At 52.2% G+C, this 16,035-nt stretch overlaps 2 protein-coding genes across 4 annotated transcripts; both read left to right on the top strand.

The window, feature by feature from the left end:
* The first annotated feature begins 2,874 nt into the window (after window positions 1-2,874).
* Window positions 2,875-7,251, top strand: RPS14 (ribosomal protein S14). The gene is made up of 5 exons (XM_071759296.1): window positions 2,875-3,009; window positions 4,046-4,196; window positions 5,700-5,861; window positions 6,347-6,423; window positions 7,141-7,251. The coding sequence occupies exons 2-5, from the start codon at window positions 4,048-4,050 to the stop codon at window positions 7,206-7,208; spliced, it is 456 nt and encodes a 151-aa protein (XP_071615397.1). The 5' UTR covers window positions 2,875-3,009; window positions 4,046-4,047; the 3' UTR covers window positions 7,209-7,251.
* Window positions 7,252-11,050: 3,799 nt separating this feature from the next.
* On the top strand, window positions 11,051-15,403 carry CD74 (CD74 molecule). Of its 3 annotated transcripts, XM_071759275.1 has the most exons (9): window positions 11,051-11,198; window positions 12,345-12,520; window positions 12,632-12,723; window positions 12,813-12,869; window positions 13,101-13,196; window positions 13,430-13,520; window positions 13,909-14,097; window positions 14,428-14,514; window positions 14,716-15,403. In XM_071759275.1, the coding sequence occupies exons 1-9, from the start codon at window positions 11,128-11,130 to the stop codon at window positions 14,721-14,723; spliced, it is 867 nt and encodes a 288-aa protein (XP_071615376.1). In that variant the 5' UTR covers window positions 11,051-11,127; the 3' UTR covers window positions 14,724-15,403. The 3 variants fall into 3 exon arrangements, with proteins under 3 accessions (XP_071615376.1, XP_071615377.1, XP_071615378.1); XM_071759276.1 differs by lacking the exon at window positions 14,428-14,514 and having other exon boundaries at window positions 14,716-14,871; XM_071759277.1 differs by lacking the exon at window positions 13,909-14,097 and having other exon boundaries at window positions 11,052-11,198.
* The last annotated feature ends 632 nt before the right edge of the window (window positions 15,404-16,035 follow it).

Raw genomic sequence — 16,035 nt, 5'->3', positions numbered from 1 at the left:
CTGCAGAATCCACAATCTCCAGCGGTAAAGTTTTCCACTGAATAACTACTTCTGAGAAAAAGGAATTTGTTGAATGCTTGGTCTGGCATTTGCTAATACATTTTCTTTTTTTTTTTTTTCTTTTAAAGAATGACCTGCTTGGTGGAAACAGAAAGCTGCTTAGAAAAGCACTGGTATTTATTAATACCAGCTCTCCCCTTTTACATGAGTATCAAGTAGCTTCCCCCCCCTTCCCATCTTCTGTTTGCAAACACAAAGGAAACCAGTTCCTTTCCTGCACACTTTAGCTTACAGGCTCCTCTTCAGCACATCTGACAGAAAGAAGTTCCGTGGCTTTTCTCCACATTGTCTCCAATTTATTAATCAACACTGTCAGCTCCCTACTGAGTTACAGCCAAATTATGGTCCCCTTGAAGTCCGTGGCAGCACTTCCACCAACTTCATTAGGACCAGAAACCCGCTCTTGAAGTCTCTGCCAATTCCTTAAGTGCTTTAACTTCAGCCTTGGAGATTTCTTTTTTAAATCTTCTTATGCTTGTTTCCAACACATCATTTTACATGTGTGCATGCATAAAATGCCTTTCTGAAACTGAAAACTGCCTTAAAAACAAATGGAAAAGCTTTTTTTTTTTTTTTTTTACCTGTGAATGGTTTTATTCAGGGTCCTGAGTTTTAATTTGCTGGGGTTATTAGAAGAAGGATGCCATTCTGAGGGGCCTGGAGCTGTTGCCCACCAACTCTGCAAGAACTCTGACTGCTGACCCTGCTCTGGACCAGGCAGAAGGCAAGGGTTCAGCTTCTGGGGAGCATTTTAGCTTCTTCCAGCTCCAGCCTCTGTTTCAAGGCCACCAGTAAGGCCACCAGACCAGTGACTTGTGAGAATGACATGCAGCCATGGAAACAGTGACATTCAAGCACCAAAAATTCCTGCCTTCAGGAAGCCAGGAGCCAAGGGCTCTGGTCACCTCCCACGGACCCTTCTCAGCCAGGATTGGGTGACACCAGGGCCACAGGCAGGAGACAAGGTCGAGAGCAGTGATTCCATTTGCCTTGGCTATCAGGCTCCCTTTTTGCTTAGTCACAGGCTGAGTTATAAAATCTGCCTGCAGTGTCACTGTCTGTGGGTTTCCCATGGGCTGGAGAGGCTATTACCAAAGAGCAGCTGGAATGTTAATTACCTGTTAGGGACCTAAATCTGGTAGATTTCTCAAAGCACAGAAACACCATCTTTGGCACTGACTCACCATGGCTGAAGCACCCTTCCTGGCCAGGCCAGAGGATACAATCCTTGCATGGGTGCCTCCTTTCTCACTCATCCCAGCCTTAGAAGGTCCTCAGCACTGCCCTTAGCAGCTGGGGCAGCCTGGTCAGGGCTGGCACTGCAGGCCCAGGAACATTTTTCAGGCACTTCTGTTGCAGACAGGACAAGGCAAGGCAAAGAATGAGGAAAAATATATCCTGGGAACTGAGAAAACCCCATCCCTCTCACAGCCTGGAGGGACTGGGACTGAGGGCAGCTCTGGATTTTAAACCCCTGGGTTTGATTGTTTTTTTTTGAGCTCATCTGGTTATTTCAGCCTGTTCCCCCATGACTGGGGGCTTGCTCATTTCCTCACCTCTGGCTTGCATCTGTTCCAGGGGAACATCTGTAGGCTGGTGCAAGCCCTGCAGAGCCTGAGCATGAAGCACCCTTCAATGTCCCCATGGCTCCTTCCCAGACAGGTCACCCACTGGTGGTGTCACCAGAGCCCTTGGCTGGAATTACAGCAGTCTTGCCAATGTATATTTTAAAAGCTCCTCTTTCAATATTTAAACAGGAAGATCCCTGATGCTGCAGCAAACTGCTAACCAAGAAGTGGATGAAGGTGGCCCGAGGGGCCAAGGCAAGTGTTACAGTGGTACCTGTGAGCACTTTTGGCCCAAACCTCTTCTCTCTGGTGGCAGCAGAGATGTTTGCATCCTGGAGGCACCTGGGATCTTCATCCAGAGAGAAGAAAACATACCCAAAGACATCAACCTTGTTGGGCATAGGGACACTCCTTGAAAACACGCAGAGATGTGGAGCTGATGAGTGAAAGCAGGGGGTCTGTTATAAAGAGCCTCCCTTGCACACCTCCCTGTCTGATTCTCCTCTGGTTGGACCAGCTCTGAATGCAGAACAAATCTCCCCTGCTAACTGGTAAAGGTTGTCCATGCACCACTGCTCACAGCTGCAAAGCCTGAATTGCTCACGTAGAATCACAGAATGGTTTGGGTTGGAAGGGACCTTAAAGATCATCCAGTCTCATCCAAAGAGACAAATTCCAGTAGACCGAGTTGCTCCAAGCCCCATCTGACCTGGCCTTGAACTGGGCCCTGAGTCCAACTGCATCTTCCTTGGGCTGTTCCATCAGCTGCCAAACCTTCTAGTAGAGAATTACTCTATTAAAATCACTCCGGCTTAGCTCTTCAAGAACAAATATTCTGTTAAACGTCTGTGAACATCCCCGTATGGGCCAATTCCCCAACACCTCCTGGCAGCCAAGGCTCCCGCCTAAGCTCAGGGCAGGGATGAATCTGGACCCTCAAGACACCTCGCCCTGTTCCAATTTTCCTCCAGTTGTTTTTTAGACCGATTCAGGCCCGCGTTTCCAAAGCTCTCCTGGCACAGCCCTTGAGGAGCAGCCTTCGGTCCGTACCCGCCACCATCTTTGGGAGGGAGGGCGGGGAGGAGGGCGCCGCCATCTTGGGGAGGGAGAGGGGGAGGCAGCGGCGCCATCTTGGGGAGGTCGGCTCGGTTTGCCTTCGGCAGTGCCCGTCACGGTTTCACGGCGGCGGCCAGAGCGGCGGGATCGGGATCAGGATCGAGATCTGGATCGGGGAAAAGTCTTTCTGCCCTGACGGGAGAAACGCCGCTCCGCCGTGTTCCTCAGCCGCCTCCCGCGATCCCTTCCGGGTGAGCGGCATTGACCTCCGCCCCCTGGCCCTGCCGCTTCCTTTCCATCGGCGGCCGCCGGAGCAGAGTCGGAGGTGAGTGCAGGGCTGCGGTTCATCTGCTGCCATCCGCCTCCATCCGCCCGCCCGCGCCTCCCCGCCCGCCTCCTCGGGCACAGGGCCCCGCGGGGGTCGGCACCCGGCGCGGGGGAGGCGCGGCTGGCGGAGCGGGGCGCTGGGCCGCGGGAGAGCCGGGGACTGGCGTAGTCAGGGGCCCAGAGGAGGAGGGCGGTGAGATGGAGGAGCGGGGAGGCCGGGCTACGGGGCTGGGTGTGCTCGGCCGCCACCCCGGTGCCAGCCTCCTCCCGAGCGGCCGGGGCTGCAGCCGGTGCGGGTTAAGGCGAGTACTGGAGAGCAGTGGGTTCGTTACTGAAGTTAATGAACTCCTTAAGACTTTTTTTAGTTGTGTGAGGCGCCGGTTGTAGCGGGTATTTGGCAGGGGAGGGCAATAGGGAACCGTATTCCGTGATCAGATGCACGGGGCCCACGGGCAGCGTCTGCCACCCCCGGTAGCTGGGTGTAAAAGAGTTCCCTGGTCTAAGGCTCGTCCCGAGGTTGGGGTTAGGAGACCAGCAACATGGGACAACCCAAGCTGGTACTAGAAATGTCTGTAGAGTCAGAGCTTGGAGACGGCAGTCAGGTCATTAATAACCGGTTAGGTATTTTGTTTCTGTAAAGTCATAAAAACGAGCAAGGGGAAGCTCTTGGCATTGCTGGTTAGCAAGAGAAGGGGATCTTGTGCTCTGTTGTGGAGGTGCTGGGGGGATATCAGCTGCCATTAAGCACAGCTTTGGTACATCCTGCTGCAGAGTGCAACTGGAGACCCCACTAAACAGTTATGGGTGGTGACCATAAAGCAAAGCTGGGAATTTTGGGCTTTAGAAGCAGTCCAGTTATACCTCAAAATTAATTTGTAGATGTGTTTTACTCATCTGTCTGGCTTGGTAAAAAGTTGCAGTAGCAGGGAAGCTTGGAAAATCCTGCAAAGGAATCCTAAGAAAGCACTATCACTCATACTTATGTGGGTTTTTTTTTTTTTTTTTTTGTTTTGTGTGTGTGTGTGTGTGTTCAGAAATGGCACCTCGTAAGGGCAAGGAGAAGAAGGAAGAACAGGTCATCAGCTTGGGACCTCAGGTTGCTGAAGGAGAGAACGTGTTTGGTGTCTGTCACATCTTTGCTTCCTTCAATGACACTTTTGTCCACGTTACTGATCTCTCTGGCAAGTGAGTATTGAACAGCACTCACCTCCCTGCAGTACTCAGATCCCTCGGGTTGAAAACATTTTGGATGTGAGCATGGACACATGGTTGATGTGCTCCTCTGTGATAGTTATTGTGCTCAAGTTACAGGACATCAGCTTATTCATCCTGTAACACTCAAATTCCCTTGTTCTCTCTGTGCCCAGAAGTTGCTTTGAATATTTAACATTCAGACTTGTTTTCACATGGACCAAAAGAATTGCCATATTCAAATACAAAGCCTCTTGTCATCAACAACTGTGACCACTTTAGAATGAACCAGTTCATTGCATGCTGAAGCAACATTGTTGGTCTAGAAACCAGTTTCTGGCATAGCACTATTTGTAGTTACTTTTGCTTTCTCTGAGAGACTGCAAATAATAAGATGTAGACATTAACACCTCGTGAATACATTTAACTTTCCATTTACCTATAGCTTTATTCAGCACGACTGTAGATAGGGGTAGCAGCAAACAATCATTGAATCATAGAATCATAGAATCATAGAATCCTAGGGGTTGGAAGGGACCTCGAAAGATCATCTAGTCCAACCCCCCTGCCAGAGCAGGGGCCCCTAGAGTACATCCCCTAGGAACGTGTCCAGGTGGGTTTTGAATGTCTCCAGTGAAGGAGACTCCACAACCCCCCTGGGCAGCCTGTTCCAGGGCTCTGTCACCCTTACAGTAAAAAAATTTTTTCTGATATTCAACTTAAACCTCCTATGCTCCAATTTACACCCATTACCCCTTGTCCTATCACTGGACACCACTGAGAAAAGCCTAACTCCATCTCCCTGACACTCACCCCTTACATATTTGAAAACATTGATGAGGTCACCCCTCAGTCTCCTTTTCTCCAAACTAAAGAGACCCAGCTCCCTCAGCCTTTCCTCATAAGGGAGATGTTCCACTCCCTTAATCATCTCAGTAGCTCTGTGCTGGACTCTTTCAAGCACTTCCCTGTCCTTCTTGAACTGAGGGGCCCAGAACTGGACACAATACTCCAGGTGTGGCCTCACCAATGCAGAATAGAGGGGGAGGAGAACCTCTCTTGACCTACTAACCACACCCTTTCTAATGCACCCCAGGATGCCATTGGCCTTCTTGGCCACAAGGGCACATTGCTGGCTCATGGGCATCTTCTTGTCTACCAGGACCCCCAGGTCTCTTTCACCTACACTGCTCTCCAGCAGGTCAGCCCCCAACCTATACTGGGACATCGTGTTGTTCTTCCCCAAATGCAAAACTCTACACTTCCCCTTGTTGAATTTCATCATGTTTCTCCCTGCCCAACTCTCCAGCCTGTCTAAGTCTCTCTGAATGGCAGCACAGCCTTCTGGTGTGTCAGCCAAAATAAGTACCGAGGCCTCATATTTGTTCTGAAACTGTTTGTTTTATTCTCAGGGAATACTGTTTAATTTAATTGTATTTAATTAAGGGAGGAAAAGAGGAAAGGCTTTTTTCTGACTGTCTTCTTTCCCATCCCTAGGGAAACCATCTGCCGTGTGACTGGTGGCATGAAGGTGAAGGCAGACCGGGATGAGTCCTCTCCCTACGCAGCCATGCTGGCAGCCCAGGATGTTGCCCAGAGGTGCAAGGAGCTGGGCATCACTGCCCTGCACATCAAGCTGCGTGCTACTGGGGGCAATCGGTATGTTGGGGAGCCTGGGCACAGCATTCCCAGGGGCTGTGTTCAGTCTTGAGACCATCCCAAACTGCACCGTGTCCCTTCTTTGCACTTCCTCAGTTGGGAGAGTGGATGCACCCCGGGAATTTGGCTCTAAACGTGACCCCAAGGGTGTCTTGTCACCTTGTATGGTGACTGGTGGATGTGGTCGTGACTTTCTGGGCATCTGGAACCTTCTGTTGACTGCAGCTGGGGTGCACTCTTACTTATCCCATAGTAGATCAGGGGATGCTGTCCACTTGAGATGTGTTTGTTACCTTGGAGTGACAGCAATTTGTGTGTTTGGCTGATTCTGAATTATTTGGGTCAGGAGGCAGGAGGAGTGTGAGCTCTGGTACTTGCACATTTTGAGGTGGGGAGGTTGTGATTTTAACGTGGTCAGTTGGTTTTGAATTGCTCTCAGTTTCTGAATCATTTAAGGGATTGTGGGTTCTGGTTCTCTCCTCCAGGACCAAGACTCCTGGACCTGGTGCTCAGTCAGCCCTGAGAGCTCTGGCCCGATCTGGAATGAAGATTGGGCGCATTGGTGAGTGATGGGAAAGTGATGGTGTCTGTCATGGTGGATTAGTGCAGAACCTGTCTGATTAGGAAAAAAACCTCCAAACAACCAGTTTTGAGGGATCATTTCATAAAAGGAGCATTGTAGGCTACATTGTAGGCATGGTGGTTGATTTCCTGATGTGCTTGGCCTCTGTCAGATGCCATTGTAGGTGTGATGTAATTGAAGAGGATTCTTAAAGGGGAGGTTGACCAGGAGGTGGCGTGAACTGACTGAGAAACCAGCTGTGCAGCTTGATGCTGCTGCTCTGATGTAATGGGGTTTGTGGCAGAGCTGTTCCATCACCCAGAAATACTCTGTTTGTCTCTGTGTAAGGCTGACTCAGGAGTAACAGAGCTTCTTCAACTGTTTGAGGGAGAGTCCCAAACTTTGCAGGGGAGTCACAAGAAGAGGTGGTGTTAGCTGCTCTGAAAGTAACATTGAGTGCCCTCTGTTCCTTCAGAAATTGTGTGGCTTCTGGGTTTAAGTGGGATGGGAGTTGGGGATTTTTGTTTCCTAAGCATTAAAAGTCCTTGGTGAGCTCACAAGTATCTTGACTTCCACAGAGCACTCATCCTGCCTCTGTGGCTCCTGCTGAGGCTGTGAGTGTTGGGGTGGCTGCTGGGGTTGGGTGGCTGTGCTCAGTTTGTTTCTTGGGGTACTCTGGAAGGTAACAGTGTGTTTTGGGTTTTTTTCTCCCTGCAGAGGATGTCACCCCCATCCCCTCTGACAGCACTCGCAGGAAGGGAGGTCGCCGTGGGCGTCGTCTGTAAACAAGGCTGCACCTTTTGTTATTAAAGCTCTCTTGTAAACCTCTTCTCAGCTGTTTGTTGCTTAACACAAAATGCTCAGAAGTTGAGCAGCTTCATCTTAGTTGCATCCACAGGTGGCTTATCCTTTGCTGGGCTTCTGGTTCAGGTTGTTGATAACATTGCTGCAGCCAAGGTGGTTTTGAGTATACACAGGAAAAGCTTCTAAAAGCTCCCTCATCTCCTCTGTTTATATTATTAATATTTGCAGATAACATTTTTAAAAAATTACTCCTCACTTCCTCGTGCACTTCAAAATTAGTTGCAGAACCTTGGGATTCATCTTAGCACTGTTACGTGGCAAACATGAATAGTGATGATGTATGAGCTATAAAATGAAACTCGAGGGTGGTGATCTGGTTTCCTGGCCTCTTAAACAAGTTCTGCCTCCAGATCCTGAGGCTTCAGGACCTTGCAGCTTTTGGGTGGGATCTTTCCTACACCACTGCATCTGTAAATGCTTCATCAGGGGTTCCTTCACCTGCCTGCCTCCTGACCATCTGTGCCCTCACACACTTTTGTTCTTGGTCTTAAATTTTTGAGAGCTGGCTCCTGGGTGGTAGAAGGGTACAACTTGAAGTGGAGGAAACCAGGCTGTGTCTCATCTGAAGCTCTGGAGAGTCTTTGTAGTGAAAACTACATGGATGCCAGTGGTTTCAAAGTGAGTCACCATCTCTTGGAGGTGTCCTTGCTGTGGAAAAAAAAGCTGGGCTTGCAAGCAAGCTGAATGATGCTGGGTTTTCTGCAAACTGGCTTAATACATGACTTCCTCTTTCTGTGGAAAAATAAAAAAAAAATCTCTGCCTTGACAGCTTTTCCTAAGCCAGCACGTCCCTTGGCGCAGCCCTAGTGTTATTTGCAATATGTGGCCATGGAAAACTCTAGGAATAAACTTCATAATTTTATTTATCTAAAAGTACACTATTTACAGTTCAAATCGCTCTTTTCCTGCACTTGAAACGTTCTTTGAACTCTGTGTGAAGAAGGTGAGGAAAACATGAAACCAGCAGCAGCTCAGCCAAGGTGGAGCTGAAGTAAGGGGGGAGCCAGGCAGGAGAGAGGGAGGCAAAGATCTGGTGTGTTACTAATAACTTTAGTCAATAGATTTAAAAAATATTTTTATATATTTATATACAGTGAAACACTGCATGCACAGGGCTGCCCAGCTGCTGAGCCCAGGCTGTGTCACTGCTTGCCCTCTCTGTGCTGTGGGCAGGGTGTTCTCTGGGCTTGCTGCACCAGTTAATGGCAAAAATTGTTGGTATTTCTTAGTCCTTCTGACGTCTTTGAAGCGAATTCTGTCGGAGCAAAACTCCCCAGGGGAGAAATGATGGAGGAAGAGAAACCAGAGAGCCGGGTGGGTCCCAGGGCTGTCTGGAGGGAAGGGCTCCCCTGGTGGAGCTGTGTGGGGGGTTCAGGGCTCTTGCCTGTCCCTGCCCAACCTCCTGGTCTTGTGTGATCTGGTGAGGAAACATCACCTGCAGCCCCCTGCAGCTGAGTGATGTCTCGGGGGCTCCATGGGTGGGGGGCACGGGTGTCTGCCCATCCTGCTGAGGCCATGGGGCTGCTTTGGGGGTGCAGCCCATCCCCAGGGGGGGCTGTGTTGGCTGGTGAGCCCTGAGACCCAGCCATTCCCCTCGGGTTTACCTGTGCTGCTGAGATGTCATCAAGTGCGGGTTTGTTGTTCCAGCCTGGGGCTGTTCAGGCTCTGGGGACTGAGGGCTGCGAGGTGGAGGCTGAGCTTGGAGCTCCACGTGAATACCCGCGGGGTGATTTCCATCTCCCTGCCTGCATTAATTCCTCTGCCTGCTTGGGTCGAGGCCCTGGGGAACTGGCAGGTCTGAGCTGAGTCCCGAGAATGCTTGGTTCTCTTTTCCCCCTAAAAGGCATCTGGTTCCCCTCCCTCCTGCTATGGTGCTTGTCAGATTCTTCATGGGCAGCACAGGCCTGGGAGTGACAGGGCAGTGATGAGCTGGGGATGGGTGCCAGCCTCAGGCTAAGGACAAGAGAGGGGGGGACAAGGCAGGCTGGGAGCTGCTCTGGAAGAACTGGGAAATTTGGTTTACAGACTTAAAACACTTTAGATGGCCCAGCCCTGGGCAGAAAGGTTTAGTGGGAGGGAAAAAGAAATACTGGAGCAGCTCACAGAAATGTCTGTGCAGAGCAAAAGCTGATGGGGTCCTGACAGTGCTGGGCTCAGCCATCTGGTATTCACCCCCTTTGTGTTTGTGGTTTGCAGAATTGGGCCCAGCTCCACAGAATTGGTGGTGTTTGGTTTTTTTTCACTGAGTTCCTGTTCAGACTCTCCTTGGTTCCCCTTGGGGCTCAGGCTGGCCACAGAATGGGCCAGAGCCTGCAAGTCTTGTGCATCCCCAGCAGAGGGTTGAGGGAGAGATGGAACTGTGAGAAAAATCCACCTCCCCCTCAACTGAGGGGCTGAGAGCCAGGGGAGAGCTGAAAAATTTGTAGAAGGGTGCTTTTTCCTTTTTTGTCTTTTTTTTCTTTTTAATTTTTTTCCATTGCTTTTGCTTTTTAAATACTTAGCATGGTTTCTAAATGCAGCATCACCTAAAAAGCAGCAGCAAAGTTATTTGTCTTCAAAATAGCATCCAGAAAGGAATGGAGGTGGGGGCAGATTGAGGATGGTGATGACTTTCCCTTGCATGTGGGCTGTGACTGTCCACCCAGGAAGCTGGAGCAACATCCCACCAGTGCTTGCTTCTGCAGAAACTGCTGGATGACCCTGCCCCACACCTTGGAAATGCTTTTAGATCATTTTTAGATTATCTCTTACACCAGTGTGTTGCCAGGGACTGACCAGGAGAAGCGATGGAGTCCCTGAAGGATCCCACCTGTGCTCACTGCAGCCTCATTAATTTCCTTCCCTGGTACCATCCATGGGGAGGTTTTCCTGGAAACTGGTTATGCCAGCTGGATTGCTTTTGATTTCACACTCAGTTTCACTCTTGGCTTAACCTTGTCCACGATTGTGCTGGGTCCTGATGCTGGATCTGGCTCAGTGCTGGACCTGGAGTGCCCAGCAAGGCCAAGCCCCAGGGTTTAGTGCTGGAACTGGGGATATGTTACCCCTGTGTCCCTGTATAAAATAATCTAAAATCAACATTAGTGGGGTGGAGGGCTGCTCTCACCCCATGTAGTGTTGGGGGGGCTGTGGGGTGGGACCCAAGCTACTCCTCACTCCCACTGGTGCCTTGAGGTCACCCACCTTGAGGGGCTGCTTCTCTTCTCTTGGGTTTGGGGCTTCAGGCCCCCAAAGGGTGAGAGGGGTACCCCAAGAGGGAGGAGGACCGGAAAGTACTTGATGGTCCTTGAAGCGTGAGAGTTGCTGACCCTTGAGGTGGAGTTTGGGTCAAATCACAGCTTTTATCTGTCAGCAAAGGTGAGTGAGGAGTGGGTGTACCCTGAGGGCATTCCCCCACGGAGGATCCTGCTCAGCCTTCGGTGTGGAGAGCATCCCACACTCTGCCTCCCCGATTCCACATCCCATTCTTGCATCCTGTACCCCGTATCCCACCTCCTGCCCCCTCCCCCCCATAGGGATATCAGAGCCCCCCTGGCCCACCACACCGCGTGTCACTGGGCATCACGACTTACCCTGGCTGGGCGTGGTGGGAAGCGATGTCCCACGAAGCCACTGTGGAAGCTCACGGTCACGTTCAACATCATTTATGGACCGGAGACCTGCCGAGCAGAAGTCTGCCTGGCAACAGGTGATGTGGGTGCTGGCAGCCAATGGGATTTTTTTTTTTGCCCCCCCCCTCCTTCCTCCAAGGGGTGATGGGGCAGGGTTGGGACCCGTGGGGTATTTCTAGCGGAGCCACTCGGGACGGTCACTGTTCTGTGGGGTGCTGACAGTGGAGCCATGGCCGAGGAGCAGCGGGACCTCATCTCCGACCGTGGCAGCGGCGTGGTCAATGTTGGGGCCACCCAGAGGTGACACTGCCAGGGGCATGGGGGGCACAGCAGTGTGGGGACAGTGGGGCAAGGAAGCAGGGGGGCACATGGGGTGGAAGGGGGTACAGTTGGGCCAAGGGGGCACAGAGAGGCAATGGGATGGAACCAGGGGGGGTGTCAGTGTGGTTATGGGGCACTCTTGAGCCAAAGGGGCTGTGGTGTGGCTATGGGGTGGAGCGTGGCTGTGGAGCAGGGTGGGACAGGGGGTGGCCATGGGGTTGAGGGGGGGTCACTGAATCTCTGGGGCGAATGTGGGCACAGCATGGTTATGGGGTGGGCAGGCTGGAGGTGGCTATGGGGTGGATGGGGGGCACAGCACAGCTATGGGGCTGATGAGGTGGCTATGGGGCAGAGGATGGCGGTGGGGCAGGCGGGGACCCAGAGTCCATCCGGCTTTGTGGGAGCACTCCCCATGTCCCAGTCACACCCCATCTCCCACCCCGCTTTGGGTGCCCCACCCCCAACTTTCAGCCAATCAGAAGCCTGGGATCTCTGACATCATCAGTCACCAGGCAGACAAGCGAGCAGCGAGTCCCGTTTCGGACTTTGCCTGCGGCTTTTTTTTTTTTTTTTTTGCCAGGCTTTGCCTAGCAAAGTTCCGGACTTTGCCAGCTTCCCCGGGGGGTGCTTGGCTCTGCCTTCCCTTGGCACCCCGGCGCGATGGCAGCATGGTGACACCCTCGGGGTGCCCTCACCTTCCCTTTCAGCACACAATTTTAAAAATGAAGGCCAGCCCTACGGGAGCAGGATATGTCCTCTGCTCCTCGGGGCCGGGCTGTGGGTGGCTTCATCACCCCCCGGGTGGCTTCATCACTCCCAAAAGGCGATGCCGTGCTCTAAAATCCCCCGGCAGCGCCCTGCCCGCAGTGCCCTTGTGCTCCTTGGGTACCCTCCCGTGCCCACCCCCGGGGTGGGTTTCGGTTCCCCCCGTGCAGAGGAATGACCTTCACGCTGAGATTTCGCTTCTGCACCTCGATGGGGGGGAATTTGCATTCGTCTGGCTGCAACCTTACCCGGGCGGGGGGGTGTTTGGGGTGGCACGGGGAGGTGAAATGGTCCGAAAAGAGGAGTTCTGAGGGGTGGTGGTGGCAGGGGTGAGGACGTGTCCCTCTCGGTGTCCTGCAGGTCTGCTCTGGGCCGTAGAGCTGCCTTCTCCACGCTCTCCATCCTGGTGGCCCTGCTGATCGCTGGCCAGGCTGTCACCATCTACTTCATCTACCAGCAGAGCGGGCAGATCAGCAAGCTGACCAAGACATCCCAGACCCTGCAGCTGGAGGCACTGCAGAGGAAGCTGCCCTCCAGTCAGTAGCACCATGGCCTCCAGTGTGGTGGGAATGTGGCCAGGGAAAGGGGATGGGATCCTCTGGGACCACCCAACCCAGTGCCCCTCAGACCTCTCCTCTCCCCTGCAGGTGCCAAGCCGGTGAACAAGATGAAGATGTCCATCGTGGACACCCCCATGGCCATGAGGGTCCTTCCTCTTGCCCCCTCTGCAGCTGACATGGTAAGATATGCTCAGCCCTCCTACCTGCTGCCCTCAGGGCTTCTTTCTGGCCCTTGTGCTCATGCTGTCCCTTTGCCATTTCTTTTGAGGACATGGCCCCGCCTGCTAGCAACAAAACTGAGGACCAAGTGAAGCATCTGCTGCTGGTAAGGTCACCCTCTCCACCACTGGCTCCATAAGCTGCCCCTGCCTTAGAGAAAGTGATGGGGCCCTCTGCTTCCAGCTTTAAGCCATTGCTTGGCTGGGTCAGAAGCCTCTTGGGACACAGATCTGATGGGACCTCCTGGCTTCCTGCAGTGTCCATCTGATATACAGAGCTTCATACACACACACACCTCATTTTTCTTTCCCATCTCACCATGTTGGTTACTCTGCAGCAAGGAGACCCCAGAAAGGTGTTCCCAGAGCTGAAGGACAACCTGATGGGCAACCTGAAGAGCCTGAAGAAGACCCTGACTGATGCAGACTGGAAGGTCAGTGCTTGCTGCAGTCCTACTTACCAACTTCCAGGAGCACCCTGCTTTGGTGAGGGACTGTGGTGTCTCCACCTGGGAAAAAGTGAAGTCCTGCTTGAGTCAGGCGTGGGTTGACCCCAGCCTAAGGGAGGTAGAGCTGCACAATCTTCCTTGGCCCATTCTGGAGCTTGCAGCATTGATCCTTTTGGTGCACCCTGTGCCTCTCAACGTGCTGGTTCCCTTTGTTGCAGGCCTTTGAATCCTGGATGCACAAGTGGCTGCTGTTTGAGATGGCCAAAAAGCCCAGGCTGGAGGACCGTAAGGAGGTGCCAGCAGTGAAAGGTATTGGGGATGGGGGCTGCTGAGATGGAGAGGGTGGGAACTGGCCCTTCAGGAGCAACCAACCCCCAGGAGGTACCAGCACAGGGCTTCCCAAAGGCAACTGAACCCAGCAACCTCTTCATCCCATGGGGGACTTCTGGCTGGTGGCCATTAAGACATCACAGACCCACTGTCCAAGTGCCACTGGGCATTTGGGATGAGCAAACATCTGAACAGCCTGAGCACCACCCCGAACCCTCAGTCCTTGGCTAGCCCGAGAGCTTTAGAAAGGTCACCGGAGTGGGGCTCTGTATTTAATTAATTGCTTCTGGATAAAAAGCTCCTGCTGAGGCTGTGGAACTGCCTGGGGGTGCTCACAGTGTCTCCCCCTTTGTTTTTATTGCCCTAGTGCAAACTAAATGCCAGGTGGAGGCCAATGCCAGGGAGGCCCAACTGGGCCAGTTCCGCCCGCAGTGTGATGAGAACGGTGACTACCTGCCCCTGCAGTGCCACGCTGCCACCGGCTACTGCTGGTGCTCCTACAAAAATGGCACCAGAATTGAGGGCACTGCCACACGGGGCAAGCTGGAATGCCCAGGTGGGTCACCAGGGAGAGGGTGGCTGGAGGAACAGGCAGTGTGCAAGCAGCCTGCCCTCTGTTTTGCCTGTGATTAGGGAGCAGAGCTGCCAGGGAGAGGAGGGGGCCCCTTGGTGCCAGCAGGGGTGCAGGGGGCCCTAAAGCCCCCAGCCCTTCTTGGTGAGCTGCAGTGATAGCAGGGCCATGCAGTTGAGGGTTTCCACAAGCTCCCTTGCCCCCAAACCTGTGGCTCAGGGGGTGGGTGCAGGGTCTCCCCTGCTGCCCTGAAGGGTGGGAGGGTGATGGGGCTGCCCAGGAGTCCAGCACCCACCTCCTGCCCTCCCTCTGCAGATGTCACCACTGCTCCTGCCACCACTGCAGAGGCCGAGGAGATGATCTTCTCTGGGGTGGACACGTTCAAGCTGAGTGCAGAGAATGGTGAGGGCCAAGTGTGGTCACGAGGTTGTGGGGAAAGCCTTTGGGGCACACATCCATCACCCCTCAGCTCCAGAGCCACAGCAGCCCAAAAGCACTTGAGGGGTGGGAGGGCAGAGGTTGTGATGGACACAGCTAAAGCAGGTTGGGCTTTGCAAGGTCCTGGAGCCATCTTACCAACTCCCTTCTCTTTCCCCTCAACAGATGACTAGAAGAGGACATCAGCAGATTCCTGTCCTACACTGCAGCACCCCAGCTCCCTTTTTTTTTTTTTTTTTTTTTTTTGCCTTTATTCCATTTCTCCTCTTAAATTGCTTTCCTGGGATGATTAACAGTAGGCACCCCTGCATGCTCCTGCCCCTCAAGGTGTTGGTTGCAAGTCCCTCCCCTGCTGCAGGGCCTGAGCTGCCACCACGATCGGTGCTGGAGACAAAACATGCCCTCCGAGGGTGGGTAAAGCAAACTGGAAGGTGATTTCAACGAGGTCAGACCCATAAATCCTGTTCCTTTTTGGGCATCAGCATCTTGCAGCACCCAGACAGCAGCAGAGTGCACCCCTGCTGAAGAAGGAGCCACTAATGCTTTCTTACGCTGAGCAAACATTAAAAGCAGCAAAACAAATTCCACCAGCTTCATAACTGACACCCATAGGTTGAAGTCTTATAAATTACTGGCGTAGAGGGTTTTTCTTGTGGAGTGCTGTTCTGGGGAGATAAATGCTTGCCTTCAGCTTTTGCCAGGAGTTTGGAGCACAGCAGCAGCACAAGGGGCAGAGAGGCTGACCCTGCAGGCAGAGGGGCTTCTAATTTTTCTGAATATATCTGATAGTTCCTTGATAAATGGCCTCACAAACTAATTATTTCAAATAAACTTACGAATAAGAAAGCCTTGTTGTAAGCAACTCTAGCAGACTGCAGCTGTCCTAGGTTAATATTAAATGGGAAAAAGGGAAAAAGAAAAAAATCTCTGCAAAGACACTCAGGCATCTGTGCCCCCACCTAGGATCATACACACTCCCAGACACATTCCTGGCCCCCCTCTTGTTCAATTTCCCCTGCATCCTAATACAGTAAAGCAAAAAGCTGAAGCAAAATCTCACTTATTTTTTTTATTCTGTATTCCATAAAAAAAAAAAAAAAAACCAAAACAAAAAAAACCCACCAAAAAATTACACCATCTTGGCCGAGAACAGCTGCTGGACACAGCTGTTCAGTGCAACTCCAGGGCCATGATAACCATTGTTGTCAGTAAAAAGTAAACCCGAGAGCTCTCTCTCTTCCATAGTAGCAAAAGGACTGACACCACAAATCACAGAATGGGGAAGGAAAAAAACAAAGGTAAAAGTTTCTCTTAAAAATATAGCTCTGTGATGAGAAAGAGATGGTTGGGTGTCAACTAGGAGGAAAGCAGTTCCTGCAGGCTGGCTCTGGTCAAACTGCCTCCTGAAGTTCAGTTCTTGTGCAACCGGTGAGCCATGAGGGGAAATAAACATCTCTCTGGGCCCCAGCAGGGCAGAAGGAGGCA

The sequence above is a fragment of the Heliangelus exortis genome, chromosome 15 (assembly GCF_036169615.1).
Source record: "Heliangelus exortis chromosome 15, bHelExo1.hap1, whole genome shotgun sequence".
NCBI lineage: Eukaryota > Metazoa > Chordata > Aves > Apodiformes > Trochilidae > Heliangelus > Heliangelus exortis.
Note: the sequence above shows the minus strand (reverse complement) of the source record. Positions and strands in the feature narration are given on the sequence as shown.